The following is a 25023-nucleotide window of genomic DNA, read 5'->3' as shown; positions in this document are numbered from 1 at the left end:
AACAACCACGTATGGGTCCATTATGTACGAGAAAATGCAATCGAAAACATATGAGCTATTATTTGTTGGTACACGATGAAACTTTATGATCCATTTTTGAAAAAAAGAAAATAAGGCAACGCCACATTTTATTGCACTCTGTAACAAACCAAGCTTTGTCCAAAACCAAATTGGTAGCACAAATCTCAAAGCAGTGGTGGACGATGGAGCAGTGCATGGGATATCCCTTGCATGGTAGAAAAAACACTTACAATACACACTGAATAGAAATAAGAAAAGAGCTGATAATACTATATAAAATCTAAGACAATTGGGCTTTTTTAAACATACCTATATGATATAAAATCCATTAGGAAAATTCTTAATAAATACGCAAGACTCTTTTCATGATAGCATGTCTTATTGAAAGTTGAACATAGACTTGGCACATGGTGGGAGGTGTCTGGTTGGTCGGAGAACGAATTGCAACGGGTAAGCACACCAGCACATATATAGATGAAAAAGAAAGAATGAACAAGTAGCTCGACGATGACTTCCCCTGCCCCTTTATATAGAGGAGGGTAACTGTTTATATTGCATTCATTCGACTAACGAGTCATCCCCTGGTTCATCTGCGGCGCCATGGTCTTCCCCATCTTCTCCATGTTGGCGTGCCACCCTGCGTGCATGTCGAAGCCATGACGCTTAAGCTCGCGGTACTCCTGGCAGAGGGCGCAGTACCCACAGAAGGTGTGGACGCAGCAGTCGGAGCACGGCTTCTCCTCCAGCCCATGCTCCGTCCGCAGCCTGGCATGGTAGCAGCAATGGTAGAATATGGAGCCTATCCCCGTCATCCCCAAGGCCTGCAGCACGTACATTGTCCCACTCGCACAATGATACGTCTCCAACGTATCTATAATTTTTGATTTTTTCATGTTATTATATTATCAACCTTGGATGTTTTATATGCATTTATATGCTATTTTATATGATTTTTGGGACTAACCTATTAACCTAGAGCCCAGTGCCAGTTTCTGTTTTTTCCTTGTTTTAGAGTATCGCAGAAAAGGAAAATCAAACGGAGTCCAATTGACCTGAAACTTCACAGGACTTATTTTTGGACCAGAAGAAGCCCACGGAGTATCGGAGTTGGACCAGGAGAGTCCCGGGCTGCCCACGAGGGTGGGGGGCGCCCCCCCTGGGCGCGCCCCCTACCTCGTGGACAGCCCGGAGGTCCACCGACGTACTTCTTCCTCCCATATATACCGATATACCCTAAAAACTTCGGGGAGCACAATAGATCGGGAGTTCCGCCGCCAGAAGCCTCCGTAGCCACCGAAAACCAATCTAGACCCGTTCCGGCACCCTGCCGGAGGGGGAATTCCTCTCCGGTGGCCTTCTTCATCATCCTGGTGCTCTCCATGATGAGGAGGGAGTAGTTCTCCCTCGGGGCTGAGGGTATGTACCAGTAGCTATGTGTTTGATCTCTCTCTCTCTCTCTCTCGTGTTCTTGAGGTGGTACGATCTTGATGTATCGCGAGCTTTGCTATTATAGTTGGATCTTATGATGTTTCTCCCCCTCTACTCTCTTGTAATGGATTGAGTCTTTAAGGATTTGAGAACACTTTATGTATGTCTTGCGTGGGATAACCGTGGTGACAATGGGTTATTCTATTGATTCATTGATGTATGTTTTGGTGATCAACTTGCGGGTTCCGCCCATGAACCTATGCATAGGGGTTGGCACACGTTTTCGTCTTGACTCTCCGGTAGAAACTTTGGGGCACTCTTTGAGGTCCTATGTGTTGGTTGAATAGATGAATCTGAGATTGTGTGATGCATATCATATAATCGTACCCACGTATACTTGAGGTGACATTGGAGTATCTAGGTGACATTAGGGTTTTGGTTGATTTGTGTCTTAAGGTGTTATTCTAGTACGAACTCTAGGGCTGTTTGTGACACTTATAGGAATAGCCCAACGGATTGATTGAAAAGAATAACTTTGAGGTGGTTTCGTACCCTACCATAATCTCTTTGTTTGTTCTCCGCTATTAGTGACTTTGGAGTGACTCTTTATTGCATGTTGAGGGATAGTTATATGATCCAATTATGTTATTATTGTTGAGGGAACTTGCACTAGTGAAAGTATGAACCCTAGGCCTTATTTCAACGCTTTGCAAGACCATTTTTGCTCACTTTTATCATTAGTTACCTTGCTGTTTTTATATTTTCAGATTACAAAAACCATTATCTACCATCCATATTGCACTTGTATCAACATCTCTTCGCCGAACTAGTGCACCTATACAATTTACCATTGTATTGGGTGTGTTGGGGACACAAGAGACTCTTTGTTATTTGGTTGCAGGGTTGCTTGAGAGAGACCATCTTCATCCTACGCCTCCTACGGATTGATTAACCTTAGGTCATCCACTTGAGGGAAATTTGCTACTGTCCTACAAACCTCTGCACTTGGAGGCCCAACAACATCTACAAGAAGAAGGTTGTGTAGTAGACATCAAGCTCTTTTCTGGCGCCGTTGCCGGGGAGGTTAGCACTTGAAGGTATATCTTTAGATCTTGCAATCGAATCTTTTTGTTTCTTGTTTTAGCACTAGTTTAGTTTATAAAAGAAAACTATAAAAAATGGAATTGAGTTTACCTCATACGCTTCATCTTTTTAATATCTTTCGTGAGTATGATGGAAAGGAAAATTGTGCCAAAGTGTTAGAAGAAGAATGCATTAAAATGTTTGGCACTAAATTTTTGAATGATGAGCATGATTGCAATGTTGTTAGTATGAATTCCTTGAATATCCATGATGCTAATGATATGCAAAGCCACAAGCTTGGGGAAGCTATGTTTGATGAAGATGATATTTTTTGTCCCCCAAGTTTTGATGAGGAAATTTATTATGATGAAAGCATGCCTCCTATTTATGATGATTATATTGATGAAAGTGGATTTGGAGAGGCCATGACTTTAGTTTGTGATGAATCCACCATTCCGGAAGAGGTTCCAATTGATTATGAGAACAAAGTTGCTATCTATGATGATTATTGTGATGACTTGTATGCTATAAAGAATAATGATATCCATGAAACTTGTCATCATGATTTTAGTTTGCAATTGGATTATGCCTCACATGATAATTATTTTGTTGAGTATACTCCCACTATTCAGATTGAGAAGAATTTTGCTTGTGTGGAGAGTAATAAAAAATTTATGCTTGTAGATCATAAAAAGAATGATTTAGGTGCTGGTTATATTGTTGAATTCATTCATGATGCTACTGAAAATTATTATGAGGGAGGAATATATGCTTGTAGGAATTGCAATAATATCAAGTTTTCTCTCTATGTGCTTAAAGTTTTGAAGTTATGCTTGTTTTGCCTTCCTATGTTAGTTGATTATTGTTCCCACAAGTTGTTTGGTCACAAAATCCCTATGCATAGGAAGTGGATTAGACTTAAATGTGCTAGTTATATTCTTCATGATGCTCCCTTTATGTTACAATTCTTATCTTTTATGTTAGCATCATTGAAATCATCATGCCTAGCTAGGGGCGTTAAACGATAGCGCTTGTTGGGAGGAAACCCAACTTTATTTTTGTTCCTTGCTTTTTGTTCCTGTTTAGTAATAAATAATTTATCTAGACTCTGTTATGGTTGTGTTTTTTGTGTTTAATTAGTGTTTGTGCCAGGTAGAACCTTTGGGAAGACTTGGGGAAAGTCTTTGCGATCATGCTGTAAAAAAACAGAAACTTTAGCGCTCACGAGAATTCCTGCCAGTTTTTATTGGAGAGCGCTATTGAGTTAATTATTTTTTAAGATTATTAATAGACAAATTACTCAGGTCCACCAATTTATTTGAGAATTTTATGAGTTCCAGAAGTATATGTTTGATACAGATTACTACAGACTGTTCCGTTTTTGACAGATTCTGTTTTCTATGTGTTGTTTGCTTATTTTGATGAATCTATGAGTAGTATCAGAGGGTATGAACCATAGAGAAGTTGGAATACAGTATATATTACACCAATATGAATTTAGAATGAGTTCACAACAGTACCTAAGTGGTTATTTATTTTCTTATACTAACGGAGCTTACGAGTTTTCTGTTAAGTTTTGTGTTGTGAAGTTTTCAAGTTTTGGGTGAAGATTCGATGGACTATGGAATAAGGAGTGGCAAGAGCCTAAGCTTGGGGATGCCCAAGGCACCCCAAGGTAATATTCAAGGACAACCAAAAGCCTAAGCTTGGGGATGCCCCAGAAGGCATCTCCTCTTTCGTCTTCATTCATCGGTAACTTTACTTGGAGCTATATTTTTATTTACCACATGATATGTGTTTTGCTTGGAGCGTCATTTTATTTTATTTAGTTTTGCTTTCTGCTTGAATAAAATACCAAGATCTGAAATTCTTAAATGTTAGAGAGTCTTCACATAGTTGCATAATTATTCGACTACTCATTGATCTTCACTTATATCTTTCGGAGTAGTTTGTTATTGCTCTAGTTCTTCACTTATATCTTTTTAGAGCATGGTGGTGGTTTTATTTTATAGAAATTAATGAACTCTCATACTTCACTTATATTATTTTGAGAGTCCTAAAGAGCATGTAATTTGCTTTGGTTATGAATTTAGTCCTAATATGATGGCCATCCAAGAGGGATATAATAAATACTTTCATATAGAGTGCATTGAATATTATGAGAAGTTTGATACTTGATGATTGTTTTGAGATATGGAGATGGTGATATTAGAGTCATGCTAGTTGAGTAGTTGTGAATTTGAGAAATACTTGTGTTGAAGTTTGTGATTCCCGTAGCATGCACGTATGGTGAACCGTTATGTGATGAAGTCGGAGCTTGATTTATTTATTGATTGTCTTCCTTATGAGTGGCGGTCGGGGACGATGATGGTCTTTTCCTACCACTACTAGGGAAAAGGCTAGCAGCAGCGCGGGTTTTAGGCCTATCAGCAGCGCGGGTGCCCGCGCTACCAATAAGGCGCTACAGCTAACTCTTAGTAGTAGCGCTGCCTGTACCCGCGCTACCACTATTGACTATAGCAGCAGCGCTTTTCAGGAACGCGCTGCTATTACTTAGCTGTAGCGATTTCCCAGTCCAGCGCTACTGTTATATCTTTCACCATTTCCCCATTCCAGCTTCGATAAACTGCAATTTCCAGATACTAGGTACTACTAGATATCAATTTCATAAAGCATTATAGGTACTAGGTAGTACTCCCTCGATTCGAAATTACTCGTCGTGGTTTTTGTTCAAATTTGAACTCAAACCACGACGAGTAATTTGGAACCGAGGGAGTACTAGATAACAATTTCATATATACTCAACATGCATCCTCAAGCAGTACAAGGTGACATCGACGACAATCATCATATTTAGTTCTAGATTATATCGACGACGATCATCATATGTAGTCCTACATGATATCGACGACGATCATCATATGTAGTTCTAGATGATATAGCCACACACACACACATATGTAGTTCTAGATGATATCGACGATGATCATCATCCTCAAGCCTGGGCGGTGGGTGTTCCTGATAGTAATTAGGATGGCCTGTCCAGGACGAAGATTCTTGCCAACGAGGAATCTCTTCCACCCAACCGAGTTAAAGTGTGTGCGACCATCTGTGCCCATGCGGTAAGTACATGTGGTGATAGAGCCCCTTGTGGTAAGGCGTAGTCCAACTGAGCCTTCTTCATCAGGCTCGATACCACAACTCACAGATAGGTTCTTTGGCAATCTCTGAATAAAAAAAACATATCAATTAATAAATAGCCTCACACATACTCTTGCAAATATATTTCTATTAAGTCTAGATTTCTACACTATCAAAAGAAACAGTACTACGCATTTGTACTAATTAATCATGAATTCTACTAATAAGTATATATATGGATTATCTACACTATTAATAGTTCCTTGGATTCTACACTAATAAGCATGTGATCAGACTCTACACTAAAGTATATCATCGACTAGATTCCACAAAGCATATCATTGGACTCTACACTAAGCATATCATCGGATTCACTAAGCATATAATCGGATAATTTGCATTTGTAAGTATAACAATAAAGCATATATATATCATCAAATTACTACATGCAGTATGTATAACATACCTTTTCATGCCAATCGACCATGGTACTTGTCAGGCGGGTCACGAATGGCACCCCGACAAAGTCATCACGTGGCGGAATTATGTCCCATAGGTTGCACACCTCCTCCTCGCTCAGCCTCATTCTTTGAGCTATGATGGCTTCATGAAGTGGGTTCTCATCATCTTCATTGAGTGGGTCCTCATTATCTTCATCATCTTCGTCATCTTCATCATCTTCCACCAGGTTGATATAAATGACAACCAGCTTGGGTCTTTCTGCTCTGAAGGAGAATCTGATCAACTCACCACCAGTAAGACGCATGCGAGCGAGGAAACGGGCCCATCCATCTCCTCCAATCTGCGATATATTGCGTCCTTTCTCGACCTCCATAGTGTACGCCCCCCCCCAGGAGCCTCAAATGTCACAGTGTCTCCTGTCAGTTTGTTGAATTTCAACCTCACATTGCATGGGACGATCTGTGTAAGAAAAACAAAATGACACAATGCAGTAATGCCAACACTAAAAATAAAATAGTTGTTACATTTCATCTAATTTCTTACCGCCGCATGACGAAAACTCGGATGGAAGTAGATGTCGAACGGCTTGCCAGTTGCAAGGCTGCTGGCGCACCTTGACTTGCACAGTCGACATAGTGGTGCTGGTGGTGGCGCCATTTTCCTAAAGCAATATGAGCAAAGGATTAACGATTCACTTCACAGGAAACAAGTGGCAAATTTAACTAAATTGGCACCTACATTTTGCCAAAAAATAACTTACTACAAAAAAACTAAATCGAGCATACTAAATCAACTAGCATACTAAATCCACTAGCATACTAAATCAACTAAATCAAAATGTTCTAAATCAACTAGCCTACTAAATCAACTAGCCTACTAAATAAACTAAATCAAAATGTTCTAAATCAACTAAATAAACTAGCCTACTAAATCAACTGAATCATATCAACTAAATCAAAATGTTACATATGAAAGCCTACTAAATCAAAATTTATCAGGGAGGAGGGACAAGGAGGGGCGACTCGAGGAGGCAGAAGATAGTAGGACGGAGGAGGAAGGCAGAGCGAGGAGGGGCCGACCGGCAGCGAGTGGAGGGAGGACGGATCAAGGAGGAAGGCGGAGCGAGGAGGGGGCGGCCAGCGGCGAGTGGAGGGAGGACGGAGGAGGAGGCCGGTACCGAGTCCAGCGAGGAGGATGAGGCGACAGCGGCGCAGATCGGGGGAGGGGCGACGGGGGAAGACCGGTGGCGCGGGGGGTGAGGAGGAGACCGTGAGTGTGTGTGAGTGTGATCTGTGGATGAGGCTAGTGAGTGGGGGGAGATGGAATGGAATAGCAGTAGCGCGCTATAGGTAAACGCGCTACTGCTAAACTACCTATCTGTAGCGCCTTTCGGCCTGAACGCGCTACTGCTATGTGTCAGTATGTAAAAATAGAAATAGACATAAAAAATACGCTGCTGCTACGTTACGCTGAATGCGCTGAATGCTCATTGATTTTTGTAGTTAATTTAGCAGTAGCGATTATTGCCTGAATGCGCTGCTGCTACGTTACGTAGCAGTACCGCTGTTTATTTTAACGCGCTGCTACTATAACTGGCCTCGTGGCGGCGGCGTGGGAATTTTAGCAGTAGCGCTTCTTGGAGTGCACGCGCTACTGATAAACTTGTTTCATCAACGAGTTTCCATGGCCCGCGCTACTGCTACCTAGCAGCAGCGCCTGATTTTAAAGCGCGCTGCTGGTAAGATTCTGTGTATAGGCTTTTCCCTAGTAGTGTACGAATCTATCCCCCTAGGAGCATGCGCATAGTACTTTGTTTCGATAACTAATAGATTTTTGCAATAAGTATGTGAGTTCTTTATGACTAATGTTGAGTCCATGGATTATACACACTCTCACCCTTCCACCATTGCTAGCCTCTCTAGTATCGCGCAACTTTCGTTGGTACCTTAAACCCACCATATACCTTCCTCAAAACAGCCACCATACCTACCTATTATGGCATTTCCATAGCCATTCTGAGATATATTGCCATGCAACTTTCCACCGTTCCGTTATTATGACACGCTTCATCATTGTCATATTGCTTTGCATGATCATGTAGTTGACATCGTATTTGTGGCAAAGCCACCGTTCATAATTCTCCCATACAAGTCACTCTTGAGTCATTGCACATCCCGGTACACCACCGGAGGCATTCATATAGAGTCATATCTTGTCCTAAGTATCGAGTTGTAATTCTTGAGTTGTAAGAAAATAAAAGTGTGATGATCATCATTATTAGAGCATTGTCCCAGTGAGGAAAGGATGATGGAGAGTATGATTCCCCCACAAGTCGGGATGAGACTCCGGACGAAAAAAAAGAGGCCAAAGAAGCCCAAATAAAAAAAGAGGCCATAACAAAAAGAGAAGGCCCAAATAAAAAAATAAAAAAATAAAAAAATGAGAGAAAAAGAGAGAAGGGGCAATGCTACTATCCTTTTACCACACTTGTGCTTCAAAGTAGCACCACGATCTTCATGATAGAGAGTCTCTTATGTTGTTACTTTCATATACTAGTGGAAATCTTTAATTATAGAACTTGGCTTGTATATTTCAACGACGGGCTTCCTCAAAATGCCCTAGGTCTTCGTGAGCAAGCAAGTTGGATGCACACCCACTGGTTTCTTTTGTTGAGCTTTCAAACACTTATAGCTCTAGTGCATCCGTTGCATGGCAATCCCTACTCACTCACATTAATATCTATTGATGGGCATCTCCATAGCCCATTGATACGCCTAGTTGATGTGAGACTATCTTCTCCTTTTTGTCTTCTCCACAACCACCATTCTATTCCACCTATAGTGCTATGTCCATGGCTCACGCTCATATATTGCGTGAAGATTAAAAAAGTTTGAGAACATCAAAAGTATGAAACGGTTGCTTGGCTTGTCATCGGGGTTGTGCATAATTTAAATATTTTGTGTGGTGAAGATAGAGCATAGCCAGACTATATGATTTTGTAGGGTTAGCTTTATTTGGCCATGTTATTTTGAGAAGACATGATTACTTGGTTAGTATGCTTGAAGTATTATTATTTTTATGTCAATATTAAACTTTTGTCTTGAATCTTACGGATCTGAATATTCTTACCACAATAAAGAGAACTACATGGATAAATATGTTATGTAGCATTCCACTTCAAAAATTCTGTTTTTATCATTTACCTACTCGAGGACGAGCAGGAATTAAGCTTGGGGATGCTGATACGTCTCCAACGTATCTATAATTTTTGATTGTTCCATGCTATTACATTATCAACCTTGGATGTTTTATATGCATTTATATGCTTTTTATATGATTTTTGGGACAAACCTATTAACCTAGAGCCCAGTGCCAGTTTCTGTTTTTTCCTTGTTTTAGAGTATCGCAAAAAAGGAAAATCAAACGGAATCCAATTGACCTGAAACTTCACGGAACTTATTTTTGGACCAGAAGAAGCCCACGGAGTATCGGAGTTGGACCAGGAGAGTCCCGGGCTGCCCACGAGGGTGGGGGGCGCGCCCCCCTGCCTCGTGGACAGCCCGGAGGTCCACCGACGTACTTCTTCCTCCCATATCTACCCATATACCCTAAAAACTTCGGGGAGCACAATAGATTGGGTGTTCCGCCGCCAGAAGCCTCCATAGCCACCAAAAACAAATCTAGACCCGTTCCGGCACCCTGCCGGAGGGGGAATTCCTCTCCAGTGGCCTTCTTCATCATCCCGGTGCTCTCCATGACGAGGAGGGAGTAGTTCTCCCTCGGGGCTGAGGGTATGTACCAGTAGCTATGTGTTTGATCTATCTCTCTCGTGTTCTTTAGGTGGTACGATCTTGATGTATCACGAGCTTTGCTATTATAGTTGGATCTTTTGATGTTTCTGTTGGGGAACGTAGCAATAATTCAAAATTTTCCTACGTGTCACCAAGATCAATCTATGGAGTCATCTAGCAACGAGGGAGGAGTGGATCTACATACCCTTGTAGATCGCGCGCGGAAGCGTTCAAGAGAACGGGGTTGATGGAGTTGTACTCGTCGTGATCCAAATCACCGATGATCCTAGCGCCGAACGGACGGCACCTCCGCGTTCAACACACGTACGGAGCAGCGACGTCTCCTCCTTCTTGATCCAGCAAGGGGGGAGGAGAGGTTGAGGAAGACTCCATTCAGCAGCAGCACAACGGCGTGGTGGTGGTGGAGGAGCGTGGCAATCCTGCAGGGCTTCGCCAAGCACCACGGGAGACGAGGAGAAAGAGAGGTAGGGCTGCACCAACGGGGAGAGGAACTCATCTCGTGTCATATGCAGCCCCAAAACCTCCACTATATATAGGGGCAAGGGGAAGGGGGAGGCGCCCTAGGGTTTCCTCTAGGGTGGGCGGCGGCCAGGGCAGATTGGATCTCCCCTTTGGGTGACTTGGCCCCCAAGCCAGGAGGTGGGAACCCTAGATGGGGCGCCCCAAACCCCCTGGTCACGTGGGAATAGGTGAGGGGGGCGCACAGCCCCTTAGTGGGCTGGTTTGCCCCCTTCCCTTGGCCCATGAAGCCCCCCAACACTTGCCGGGGCTCCCGAAACACCTTTCGGTCATGCTGGTCATCACCCGGTACCTCCGGAACACTCCCGGACTCCAAAACCCTTCGTCCAATATATCAATCTTTACCTCCGGACCATTCTGGAACTCCTCATGATGTCCGGGATCTCATCCGGGACTCCGAACTACCTTCGGTAACCACATACAAGCTTCCTTTATAATCCTAGCGTCACCGAACCTTAAGTGTGTAGACCCTACGGGTTCGGGAGACATGCAGACATGACCGAGACGTTCTCCGGTCAATAACCAACAGCGGGATCTGGATACCCATGTTGGCTCCCACATGTTCCACGATGATCTCATCGGATGAACCACGATGTCAAGGACTTAATCAATCCCGTATACAATTCCCTTTGTCTAGCGGTATTGTACTTGCCCGAGATTTGATCGTCGGTATCCCGATACCTTGTTCAATCTCGTTACCGGCAAGTCTCTTTACTCGTTCCGTAACACATCATCCCGTGATCAACTCCTTGATCACATTGTGCACATTATGATGATGTCCTACCGAGTGGGCCCAGAGATACCTCTCCGCTTACACGGAGTGACAAATCCCAGTCTCGATTCGTGCCAACCCAACAGACACTTTCGGAGATACCCGTAGTGTACCTTTATAGCCACCCAGTTACGTTGTGACGTTTGGCACACCCAAAGCACTCCTACGGTATCCGGGAGTTGCACAATCTCATGGTCTAAGGAAATGATACTTGACATTAGAAAAGCTTTAGCATACGAACTACACGATCTAGTGCTATGCTTAGGATTGGGTCTTGCCCATCACATCATTCTCCTAATGATGTGATCCCGTTATCAATGACATCCAATGTCCATGGTCAGGAAACCGTAACCATCTATTGATCAACGAGCTAGTCAAGTAGAGGCTTACTAGGGACATGGTGTTGTCTATGTATCCACACATGTATCTGAGTTTCCTATCAATACAATTATAGCATGGATAATAAACGTTTATCATGAACAAGGAAATATAATAATAACTAATTTATTATCGCCTCTAGGGCATATTTCCAATAGTCTCCCACTTGCACTAGAGTCAATAATCTAGTTCACATCGCCATGTGATTAACACTCACAGGTCACATCGCCATGTGACCAACATCCAAAGAGTTTACTAGAGTCAATAATCTAGTTCACATCACTATGTGATTGACACTCAATGAGTTCTGGGTTTGATCATGTTGCTTGTGAGAGAGGTTTTAGTCAACGGGTCTGAACCTTTCAGATCCGTGTGTGCTTTACAAATCTCTATGTCATCTCCTAGATGTAGCTACCACGTTCTATTTGGTGCTATTCCAAATAACTATTGTACTTGGAGCTATTCTAAATTGTTGCTCCATTATACGTATCCGGTATCTCTACTCAGAGCTATCCGGATAGGTGTTAAGCTTGCATTGATGTAACCCTTTACGACGAACTCTTTTACCACCTCCATAATCGAGAAAATTCCTTAGTCCACTAGTTACTAAGGATAACTTTGACCGCTGTCCTGTGATCCATTCTTGGATCTCTCTTGTACCCCTTGACTGACTCATGGCAAGGCACACTTCAGGCGCGGTACTCAGCATGGCATACCGTATAGAGCCTATGACAAAAGCATAGGGGACGACCTTCGTCCTTCCTCTTTCTTCTGCCGTGGTCAAGCTTTAAGTCTCAACTTCATACCTTACAACTCAGGCAAGAACTCCTTCTTTGACTGATCCATCTTGAACACCTTCAAGATCATGTCAAGGTATGTGCTCATTTGAAAGTACCATTAAGCGTTTTGATCTATCCTTGATGCTCAATGTTCAAGTAGCTTAATCCAGGCTTTCCATTGAAAAACATTTTTCAAATAACTCTGCATGCTTTCCAGAAATTCTACGTCATTTCTGATCAACAATACGACAACAACATATACTCATCAGAAATTCTATAGTGCTCCCACTCACTTCTTTGGAAATACAAGTTTCTCATAAACTTTGTATAAACCCAAAATCTTTGATCACCTTATCAAAGCATACATTCCAACTCCGAGATGCTTACTCCAGTCCTTAGAAGGATTGCTGGAGCTTTGCATACTTGTTAGCATCTTTCTGGATTGACAAAACCTTCCGGTTGTATCACATACAACCTTTCCTCAAGAAAATCATCGAGGAAATAATGTTTTGACATCCTATCTGCAAGATTTCATAAATAGTGCAGTAATCGCTAATATAATTCCAACAGACTCTTAGCATCGCTACGAGTGAGAAAGTCTCATCGTAGTCAACTCCTTGAACTTGTCAGAAAACATCTCAACGACAAGTCGAGCTTTCTTAATGGTGACATTTACCATCATTGTTCGTCTTCCTTTTAAAATCCATATGTACTTAACAGCCTTACGACCATCAAGTAGTTCTTCCAAAGTCTACACTTTGTTTTCATATATGGATCCTCTCTCGGTTTATATGGCCTCGAGCCATTTATCGGAATCCAGGCCCACCATCGCTTCTCCATAGCTCGTAGGTTCATTGTTGTCTAGCAACATGACTTCCAAGACAGGATTACGTACCACTCTGAAGTAGTACGCATCCTTGTCATCCCACGAGGTTTGGTAGTGACTTGATCTGAAGTTTCATGATCACTATCATAAGCTTCCACTTCAATTGGTGTACGTGCCATAGGAACAACTTCATGTGCCCTGCCACACACTAGTTGAAGAGACGGTTCAACAACCTCATCAAGTCTCCACCATCCTCCCACTCAATTTTTTCGAGAGAAACTTTTCCTCGAGAAAGGACCCGATTCTAGAAACAATCCCTTATTGCTTTTGAATCTGAGATAGGAGGTATACCCAACTGTTTTTGGGTGTCCTATGAAGATGCATTTATCCGCTTTGGGTTCGATCTTATCAGCCTGAAACTTTTTCACATAAGCGTCGCAGCCCCAAACTTTTAAGAAATGACAGCTTAGGTTTCTCTAAACCATAGTTCATACGGTGTCATCTTATCGGAATTACGTGGTGCCCTATTTAAAGTGAATGTGGTTGTCTCTAATGCCTAACCCATAAACTTTTGTGGTAATTCGATAAGAGACATCATGGTATGCATCATATCCAATAGGGTGCAGTTATGATGTTCGGACACACCATCACACTATGGTGTTCCAGGCTGTATTAGTTGTGAAACAATTTCCACAATGTCTTAATTCTGTGCCAAACTCGTAATTCAGATATTCATCTCTATGATCATATCATAGTTATTTTATCCTCTTGTCACGACGATCTTTCAACTTCACCCTGAAATTACTTGAACCTTTCAATAATTCAGACTCATGATTCATCAAGTAAATATACTCAACATCTACTCAAATCATCTGTGAAGCAAGAACATAACGATATCCACTACACGCCTTAGCACTCATTGGACTGCACACATCAAAATGTATTACTTCCAACAAGTTGCTTTCTAGTTCCATTTTACTGAAACCGAGGCTTTCAGTCATCTTGCCCATGTGGTATGATTTGCATGTCTCAAGTGATTCAAAATCAAGTGAGTCCAAATGATCCATTTGCATGGAGTTTCTTCATGCATATACACCAATAGACATGGTTCGCATGTCTCAAACTTTTCAAAAATGAGTGAGTCCAAAGATCCATCAACATGGAGCTTCTTCATGCATTTTATACCGATATGACTTACGTGGCAGTGCCACAAGTAGGTGGTACTATCATTACTATCTTTTGGCATGAACATGTGTATCACTACGATCGAGATTCAATGAACCATTCATTTCAGGTGCAAGACCATTGAAGGTATTATTCAAATAAACAGAGTAACCGTTATTCTCCTTAAATGAATAACCGTATTGCGATAGACATAATCCAATCATGTCTATGCTCAACGCAAACACCAATCTTGATGGTAGAGGGAGCGTGCGATGCTTGATCATATCAACATTGGAAACACTTCCAACACATATCGTCAGCTCACCTTTAGCTAGTCTCTGTTTATTCCGTAGCTTTTATTTCGAGTTACTAACACTTAGCAACCGAACCGGTATCTAATACCCTGGTGCTACTATGAGTACTAGTAAAGTACACATCAACACAATGTATATCCAATATACTTCTATCAACCTTGCCAGCCTTCTCATCTACCAAGTATCTAGGGTAATTCTGCTCTAGTGGCTGTTCCCCTTATTACAGAAGCACTTAGTCTCGGGTTTGCGTTCAACCTTGGGTTTCTTCACTAGAGCAGCAGCTGAATTGCCGTTTCATGAAGTATCCCTTCTTGCCCTTGCCCTTCTTGAAACTAGTGGTTTCACCAACCATCAACAATTGATGCTCCTTCTTGATTTTTACTTTTGTGGTGTCAAACATCGCGAATATCTCAAGGATCATCATATATGTCCCTGATAGTTCATCACGAAGCTCAAGCAGCTTGGTGGTAATGACTTCGGAGAACCATCACTATTTCATCTGGAAGATCAACTCCCACTCGATTCAAGCGATTGTTGTACTCAGACAATCTGAGCACAAGTTCAACAATTGAGCTTTTCTCCCTTAGTTTGCAGGCTAAGAAAATCGTCGGAGGTCTTATACCTCTTGACGTGGGCACGAGCCTGAAATCCCAATTTCATCCCTCGAAACATCTCATATGTTTCGCGATGTTTCAAAACGTCTTCGGTGCCTCAACTCTAAACCATTTAACTAAACTATCACGTAGTTATCAAAATGTGTATGTTAGATGTTCGCAACATCCACAGACGACGTTCGAGGTTCAGCACACTGAGCGATGCATTAAGGACATAAGCCTTCTATGAAGCAATGAGGACAATCCTTAGTTTATGGACCTAGTCCGCATAATTGCTACTATCAACTTTCAACTAAATTTTCTCTAGGAACATATCTAAACAGTAGAACTGAAGCGCGAGCTACAACATAATTTGCGAAGACCTTTTGACTATGTTCAGGATAATTAAGTTCATCTTATGAACTCCCACTCAGATAGACATCCCTCTAGTCATCTAAGTGATTACATGATCCGAGTCAACTAGGCCGTGTCCGATCATCACGTGAGACGGACTAGTCATCATCGGTGAACATCTTCATGTTGATCGTATCTACCATACGACTCATGCTCGACCTTTCGGTCTTCTATGTTCCGAGGCCATGTCTGTACATGCTAGGCTCGTCAAGTCAACCTAAGTGTTTCGTGTGTGTAAATCTGTCTTACACCCGTTGTATGTGAACGTCGGAATCTAACACACCCGATCATCACGTGGTGCTTCGAAACAACGAACTGTCGCAACGGTGCACAGTTAGGGGGAACACTTTCTTGAAATTATTATGAGGGATCATCTTAGTTACTACCGTCGTTCTAAGCAAATAAGATGCATAAATATGATAAACATCACATGCAATCAAATAGTGACATGATATGGCCAATATCACTTTGCTCCTTTTGATCTCCATCTTCGGGGCTCCATGATCATCATCGTCACCGGCATGACACCATGATCTCCATCATCATGATCTCCATCATCGTGTCTTCATGAAGTTGTCTCGCCAACTATTACTTCTACTACTACAGCTAACGGTTAGCAATAAAGTAAAGTAATTACATGACGTTTATGTTGACACGCAGGTCATAAATAAATTAAGACAACTCCTATGGCTCCTGCCGGTTGTCATACTCATCAACATGCAAGTCGTGATTCCTATTACAAGAACATGATCAATCTCATACATCACATATATCATTCATCACATCCTTTTGGCCATATCACATCACATATCATACCCTGCAAAAACAAGTTAGACGTCCTCTAATTGTTGTTTGCATGTTTTACGTGGCTGCTATGGGTTTCTAGCAAGAACGTTTCTTACCTACGCAAAAACCACAACGTGATATGCCAATTGCTATTTACCCTTCATAAGGACCCTTTTCATCGAATCCGATCCGACTAAACTGGGAGAGACAGACACCCGCCAGTCACCTAATGCAACTAGTGCATGTCAGTCGGTGGAACCGGTCTCACGTAAGCATACGTGTAAGGTTGGTCCGGGCCGCTTCATCCCACGATGCCGCCGAATCAAGATAACACTAGTAACGGCAAGCATATTGAAAAAAATCAACGCCCACAACTACTTTGTGTTCTACTCGTGCATAGAAACTACGCATAAACCTGGCTCTGATACCACTGTTGGGGAACGTAGCAATAATTCAAAATTTTCCTACGTGTCACCAAGATCAATCTATGGAGTCATCTAGCAACGAGGGAGGAGTGGATCTCCATACCCTTGTAGATCGCGCGCGGAAGCGTTCAAGAGAACGGGGTTGATGGAGTTGTACTCGTGGTGATCCAAATCACCGATGATCCTAGCGCCGAACGGACGGCACCTCCGCGTTCAACACACGTACGGAGCAGCGACGTCTCCTCCTTCTTGATCCAGCAAGGGGGGAGGAGAGGTTGAGGAAGACTCCATCCAGCAGCAGCACAACGGCGTGGTGGTGGTGGAGGAGCATGGCAATCCTGCAGGGCTTCGCCAAGCACCACGGGAGACGAGGAGAAAGACAGGTAGGGCTGCACCAACGGGGAGAGGAACTCATCTCGTGTCATATGCAGCCCCAAAACCTCCACTATATATAGGGGCAAGGGGAAGGGGGAGGCGCCCTAGGGTTTCCTCTAGGGTGGGCGGCGGCCAGGGCAGATTGGATCTCCCCTTTGGGTGACTTGGCCCCCAAGCCAGGAGGTGGGAACCCTAGATGGGGCGCCCCAAACCCCCTGGTCACGTGGGAATAGGTGAGGGGGGCGCACAGCCCCTTAGTGGGCTGGTTTGCCCCCTTCCCTTGGCCCATGAAGCCCCCCAACACTTGCCGGGGCTCCCGAAACACCTTTCGGTCATGCTGGTCATCACCCGGTACCTCCGGAACACTCCCGGACTCCAAAACCCTTCGTCCAATATATCAATCTTTACCTCCGGACCATTCTGGAACTCCTCGTGATGTCCGGGATCTCATCCGGGACTCCGAACTACCTTCGGTAACCACATACAAGCTTCCTTTATAATCCTAGCGTCACCGAACCTTAAGTGTGTAGACCCTACGGGTTCGGGAGACATGCAGACATGACTGAGACAACTCTCCGGTCAATAACCAACAGCGGGATCTGGATACCCATGTTGGCTCCCACATGTTCCACGATGATCTCATCGGATGAACCACGATGTCAAGGACTTAATCAATCCCGTATTCAATTCCCTTTGTCTAGCGGTATTGTACTTGCCCGAGATTTGATCGTCGGTATCCCGATACCTTGTTCAATCTCGTTACCGGCAAGTCTCTTTACTCGTTCCGTAACACATCATCCCATGATCAACTCCTTGATCACATTGTGCACATTATGATGATGTCCTACCGAGTGGGCCCAGAGATACCTCTCCGCTTACACGGAGTGACAAATCCCAGTCTCGATTCGTGCCAACCCAACAGACACTTTCGGAGATACCCGTAGTGTACCTTTATAGCCACCCAATTACGTTGTGACGTTTGGCACACCCAAAGCACTCCTACGGTATCCGGGAGTTGCACAATCTCATGGTCTAAGGAAATGATACTTGACATTAGAAAAGCTTTAGCATACGAACTACACGATCTAGTGCTATGCTTAGGATTGGGTCTTGCCCATCACATCATTCTCCTAATGATGTGATCCCGTTATCAATGACATCCAATGTCCATGGTCAGGAAACCGTAACCATCTATTGATCAATGAGCTAGTCAACTAGAGGCTTACTAGGGACATGGTGTTGTCTATGTATCCACACATGTATCTGAGTTTCCTATCAATACAATTATAGCATGGATAATAAACGTTTATCATGAACAAGGAAATATAATAATAACTAATTTATTATTGCCTCTAGGGCATATTTCCAACAGTTTCTCCCCCTCTACTCTCTTGTAATGGATTGAGTTTTCCCTTTGAAGTTATCTTATCGGATTGAGTCTTTAAGGATTTGAGAACACTTGATGTATGTCTTGCGTGGGATAACCGTGGTAACAATGGGTTATTCTATTGATTCACTTGATGTATGTTTTGGTGATCAACTTGCGGGTTCCGCCCATGAACCTATGCATAGGGGTTGGCACACGTTTTCGTCTTGACTCTCCGGTAGAAACTTTGGGGCACTCTTTGAGGTCCTATGTATTGGTTGAATAGATGAATCTGAGATTGTGTGATGCATATCATATAATCATACCCACGGATACTTGAGGTGACATTGGAGTATGTAGGTGACATTAGGGTTTTGGTTGATTTGTGTCTTAAGGTGTTATTCTAGTACGAACTCTAGGGCTGTTTGTGACACTTATCGGAATAGCCAAACGGATTGATTGGAAAGAATACCTTTGAGATGGTTTCGTACCCTACCATAATCTCTTCGTTTGTTCTCCGCTATTAGTGACTTTAGAGTGACTCTTTGTTGCATGTTGAGGGATAGTTATATGATCCAATTATGTTATTATTGTTGAGGGAACTTGCACTAGTGAAAGTATGAACCCTGGGCCTTGTTTCAACGAATTGCAATATCGTTTGTGCTCACTTTTATCATTAGTTATCTTGCTGTTTTTATATTTTCAGATTACAAAAACCATTATCTACCATCCATATTGCACTTTTGTATCAACATCTCTTCGCCGAACTAGTGCACCTATACATTTTACCATTGTATTGGGTGTGTTGGGGACACAAGAGACTCTTTGTTATCTGGTTGCAGGGTGGCTTGAGAGAGACCATCTTCATCCTGCGCCTACTACGGATTGATAAATCTTAGGTCATCCACTTAAGGGAAATTTGTTACTGTCCTACAAACCTCTGCACTTGGAGGCCCAACAACGTCTACAAGAAGAAGGTTGTGTGGTAGACATCACACAACACGCTGAGCAGAGCAGCAATGGGTTCATTCATTCATTGATTCGGACGCCTGACCAAATTATCATTCAACAATTAGCAAAAACACAAGTTGTTGTAGTTTTCTCATGGGGAGCCAGAAGGAACTCACATATGGCTCCCTTGTCGACAATCTCAGCGATCTTCCCAAAGACAACACACGGACAGAAGAAGGTCAGGCGGCCTGAACTTGCACACGACGCACAGATTGTTAGAAGAAGCCCACTTGTCCCAGATTTTATATACTTTTATCAGGGTTTTTTTCTTGTTTCTATTCATAATGTATCATAGGTGTTTTTCTACCGTGCAGTGGTCCACCGTCCACCACTGCTTTGAGATTGGCGTGACCGTCTTGGGTTTTTACAAAGTTTAGCTTGTTTCAGAGTGTTATATAGTTTCCATGTGTTATTTTCTTGTTCAAAAGTATATTGTAAAGTCATACATCAGGTACGAGGGCTGCTCCAGATGAACATGAGAGATCAAGTTAAGCTTACAGCCGCTGACGTTGTCGAAACAGCCGCAGAGGCCGGAGGACCAGGTGGCCTTGTTCCGTTTGAGCTACCATGTGCGCGGTATTTAAGGACGGCCGGGGGGGAGCTCACCGGCCCGGTCGTTTCCCACGCTCGCGTTGCCACACACGTCGGCTGTCACGGGTTAGCGTTCTCCAGTCCGACGTGCAGCCGTGGCATTACGTGATGATTCTGCTGATGCGACTCCACGCACTATGTAGTGCGGAGTCGCCGTCGACGTCGAAAACTATTCGGCCAGTGCGCTAGCTTGCTGGTAGCTAGGGTGAACCATCGACGTGTGACCAGGTGACACCAACGGTTAGTGTGTGGGGTCACTTCAGAAAAGAGGTATTTCGCGATAGGGACAACGGGCAAATGTAGTACGTCCAACCAGCAGATCCGATGGACCAGATTGATCCGTACTAGGTGGCCAAAGAAGTAAGATTACTTTTTCCTTTGGAGGGTGAATTTGGTATGCAAAATCCACGATCAAAAATGAGAATCTGATTGCCTATGTATGCACAAAGATCCAACGACAAAGCCACACGTCCACTGCATGCCCTAGCTACTACTCTCTCCATCTCAAAATAAGTGTCAAAGTTGAGACAAAGGAATTACTAGGTAGCGCTAGCGCACTGACCAATCGAATATATACCTCCTGCCAAAAAAGAAAACCACGTATTTCCAAGCCAGGCAGGTTCACATTGCAGAGATCCTCTGTTCTCCCACTCATCGTTTTTCAATTGCACTGGCGGCAGGAGGTTGTCATGAAGCATGATGGCTTGTCCCGATTATCTAATATGTGTGGTTTCTGGAATTTTGCGAGTCTACATGTACTCTGAACACATGGAATTATTTTATTTTATTTTGGGTTGAAATTCTATTAATGTTGGAACTACTTTATTACTATTATATATATATATATATAATATATATATATAATATATATATATATATATATTATATATATATATATATATATATACATACATGTCTTGCTACTCACAGAGTATTACTACCTTCTTTCCGGTTTATAGGGCTTAAATTTGAAATCTCATCAACCAAGGTAGATGGTCAGTGGAGGAATGTGTCTCATAGTTTACAAAATTGCTCAAACTTTAATCTGCATTAATTATAGTGTATGCATGGATGACCACTAAATGAGTAGGAATGGTGACATGCATTGGTTGGTTTCTTTTAATCCTTGCATGTATCAATTAATGCACCTTGGTATGTGAACATGTGGTGGAAAGAAGTGAAAATGAGACTTGTAATGTGGAAAAACCAAGAAAAATAAGATGAGCCCAATAAACCGGAAAGGAGGGGGTATTCTGTTAATAGCCTCGAACAGTCTCTGCCTTAGTACCTGAACTGAATCAGACGAAACATTAACTTTTGTGATTTTTTGTCCGAACAAAGCATGTAATATACTGTTGGAAAGCTGTGCACAAGGTGATCACTGCTCATGTTGATCGTTTTTGCAGAATCCTCGCGGGTTAAGAGTCATTTTAGAAATGTGCTTTTAGTATTAAAAAACAAGAAGTGTATTTTTTCATCTCATTTTCTAATGGTTTATCGGAATGGCGCAAATGAGATGTCTGTGGAAAGCTACTTCAAATCCACTCCTTTTTCATGTAGAATTTGTTTCCAACATTTTGTACGGTTTAAGTTCAAATAATATTACCGTTGAAAAGACATGGAAATGTGAACCTTATTGTATAAATATGTATTCTACATCATCTATTGCTAACCTTATAGTTAGCAAGTACAATAGTTTGATATAAATATGTACCATTTTATTGATACATAACCCACTCCACTCTCTCACATAGTCCCTAGGAGCACATGCTGCAGTCGGCTGTTGATTTGTAGCCTGCTTCTCTTCTCTCTCCTTCAAGTAAGCAAAAATATAATATTTAGTGTCTTACGGTCCGCCTATGTCACCTTATTATACTTGCTCCAGTGGTATCTTCAACGTGGATCACTAGGCGGAACAGACAAAACAAATATGCTGCTAAACAATGCACAAAAATCTAAGTACTGATTTTGTTATTTTGTGTAGAGAGCTTTTCGGGTATCTTTTGGCCACAAAATTTTGCAAGAGCCTACAACATTTGGTCATAACCAAAACTATAAAGTTTCAGAATTTAAATATATTTTTATGCTATTTGTTTTAATTGTGATGTTCATCATGGGTACCTGAGTGTAGCACAACCCCATTAATTACATATTTTTTGTGGTGTTTGTTTTTTGCGTAAAATACACAATTGTCATGTTATTGACACTGTTATGTGTGAACTGTTGTCTTTTTGCGAGGGAATATTTTCATTGGATAGTGGGGCGCTGTAGTGATTGGTGGAGAACCTCAAATGTTTGGAACCTTTGGCCACGTGTGCTTTCAGCATCATTGAGGTCGTTGCCAGCTACAGTATCTTCCAAAAGATCATCATATTGTCGTCAGAGGAAAGACAAGTCCACTACTACCGTATACTCTCCGAGTACATGGCTCATGGCATAACCCATCAGCCTAGCGGTTGGCCATCCCGCTGATTTATGTACTTCTCCCCTCGCATATACTCCCTCTGTTTTTAAATATTTGTCTTTTTAGAGATTTTATTAAATGGACTACATACGGATGTATATAGCCATATTTTAGAGATTTACTCATTTTGCTCTGTATGTAGTCACTTGTTGAAATCTCTAGAAAGAAAAATATTTAGAAACGAAGAGAGTATTTTTGAATACATTTGAAACAGTAAGTCATAGGAAGATCAATAATCAATACTCAACTATGAAGAATTTTTTTTCCTTTCGAAAAGCTCAACCATGAAGATGATAAAGCCATTGTCATTTGTCCAAGTGATTGATTGAGCCCACTTAGGGAACAAAGCTTATTGCATGCGGCTAGCTGCTGGCTTTAAGCACAAGAGAATATGCTGTTGTTCCTATCTGCGTAAGAATGGTGAGTACGCCGGTGCCCGTCCATCTCATGGTGTTGCTGTTGCCGTTGAGCGGATTTCGCGACATTTTGGCAGTCTTTTCATGGAGAAAAGAGGCACTCGCTAGATGGTGGTGGCCGGTGGGGAAGAACAAGATGGTCATTCCGACCCTGCCATGTGTTTTTTCTGGTTTTCTAGAAGGAGATCTATCATGACAATTCTTGATAGTAACAAAATTACAATGTTAACTTATTAACACCTTTACTTAATGAGCTGTGAGTAAGATTTTTTTTCTTTTGGTCACAATATCTGGTAAGTTAACGGAAATCTAGTTGAACCACGAGAAACTATACCGGAAATATCGCTGAAACTTTGGTATAGTTCAAAAAGATTCGGATAAATTTGAATCTAATTGTGTTCAAATAGTATAAAATAATATTTGTATGACTAAGTTAGAACAGCGCTTAGAGAAAAAGAATTAGCTAGTGGTTGGGAGGGTTTAAACTCGCACCCTTGGGGTATTAGGGCATCTTCAAGGCGGACCTGTAAACCTCCCGCAACCGTTTGGACTGAACTGTCCCGACAGCGGAAGCCATCCAACACCGACATGTGTCGATCCGCGGAGCGGTTCAAACGTGATTTCTCTCGCAAACCGGAAACAAATGTGGAAGGTTTACGGGAGTATGGACCGGTCCCAAGCTCGTTTTCAGACTGCCCTGGCCCACCAAATACACCTCCCCCTCCCGCGCAAGCTCCCGCCCGGTGCCAGTTGCCTGCATTCATGCCCCTGTAGAGCGTGCCGCTCAACATTGAAGACCGCTGAGGGCGGACGCGACCTCTCACTCCCGCCGCTATTGAAGCGGCGTGCCGGCCGAGGGCACCGCCCGCGACGCGTCTCCGGTGTCCGCGCATGTTCAATGCTGGAGACGTGTGATTGGACGGGGCGGGGCGGATATCTACTGCGCCCGTTTTAACGCCGTTGTCCATCCATCTGCTGCCATTGAGCAGGCTTGCCGGACGAGAAACCCACTCCGGCGCCGTGCATTGACGCACCCAGACGCCTGGCCTCACCGGAATCCACTATATAAAGGCGGCCACACTCAGCTAACACCACACCACAACACTAGCCCCTCCACATCCTCCTCCCTTGCACTGCATCTGCCATGACCGTCAGCGCAAAAGCACTGTGGGGTAGTTTGTCGCCGGAGATGAAGCACGCGGTGGCTGCCCTTGCCACCACCTGGCATAGCCACCGTGCCAGGCGGATCGAGGCCGGCTTGCCGGCCAGCTAGCCCGAGGACTCCGACGACGAGGATGACACCACGATGAAGATGGGCTCCGACGACTCCGCACCGGCTCTCGCGCCTCCTGTGCATGTCGGCTTCACCACGGAGCAGGCGCAGACGCAGTTCAACGCTGCCATGGAGAAGGTGCAGCCTACGCCGGAGCCTTTGTCGGTGTTCCAGCAAGTGCAGGAAGAACAGCGGTACAACCTGTTCCTCCTGGAGTAGCACCGACTGGCGGAGGGCCAGATCTACGGCGAGGTCGCGAGCGAGGAAGCCGTGGCGGCCATGGCCACGACGAACCCAAATTTCGTCGCGGAGTAGCTTCCCATCTACGATGTCGTCCGTACTCAGGCCGCTGCTCGGTACGATGCGGCAGCCGTGGAGGCGCAGCTACATGCCATCGCAGAGCAGAACATAGCCAGCTTTGCTTCCTACGCGCCGCCGCCGAACCATCAGCCAGCCCGATGAGACGACGACAACCAAGGCGCCACCATTTCCCTCGTGGACCTCACGTCCACCGGCGGCGGAAAAGGCGCGGACTCCTCTGAGGATCAGTAGGCCACGGGAGGTGGCGGGGCCTGGTATCCCATGTGGGCCGGTCCGTCTCCCGTGTTCT

At 43.4% G+C, this 25023-nt stretch overlaps 1 protein-coding gene across 1 annotated transcript; it reads right to left on the bottom strand.

Moving 5' to 3' along the window:
- Window positions 1-587: 587 nt before the first annotated feature.
- On the bottom strand, window positions 588-24544 carry LOC125534710 (cell number regulator 2-like). The gene is made up of 5 exons (XM_087539352.1): window positions 24527-24544; window positions 20168-20216; window positions 19786-19857; window positions 19650-19662; window positions 588-864 (listed from the first exon to the last, which is right to left on the bottom strand). Exons 1-5 carry the CDS (start codon window positions 24542-24544, stop codon window positions 588-590), a joined length of 429 nt encoding a protein of 142 aa, XP_087395478.1.
- Between the last annotated feature and the right edge of the window lie 479 nt (window positions 24545-25023).

Source organism: Triticum urartu, chromosome 2A (genome assembly GCF_056163025.1).
Source record: "Triticum urartu cultivar PI428250 chromosome 2A, HENAU_Tu73, whole genome shotgun sequence".
Classification (NCBI taxonomy): domain Eukaryota; kingdom Viridiplantae; phylum Streptophyta; class Magnoliopsida; order Poales; family Poaceae; genus Triticum; species Triticum urartu.
This window is presented reverse-complemented; position numbering and strand designations above follow the sequence as displayed.

Excerpts from the sequence above, each read along its gene's own strand:
- LOC125534710 (XM_087539352.1), bottom strand. Across the intron at positions 19,858-20,167 it reads TTTCGACAACGTCAGCGGCT|GCCGCCTGACCTTCTTCTGT; the intron begins GTAAGCTTAACT and ends GTGCAAGTTCAG.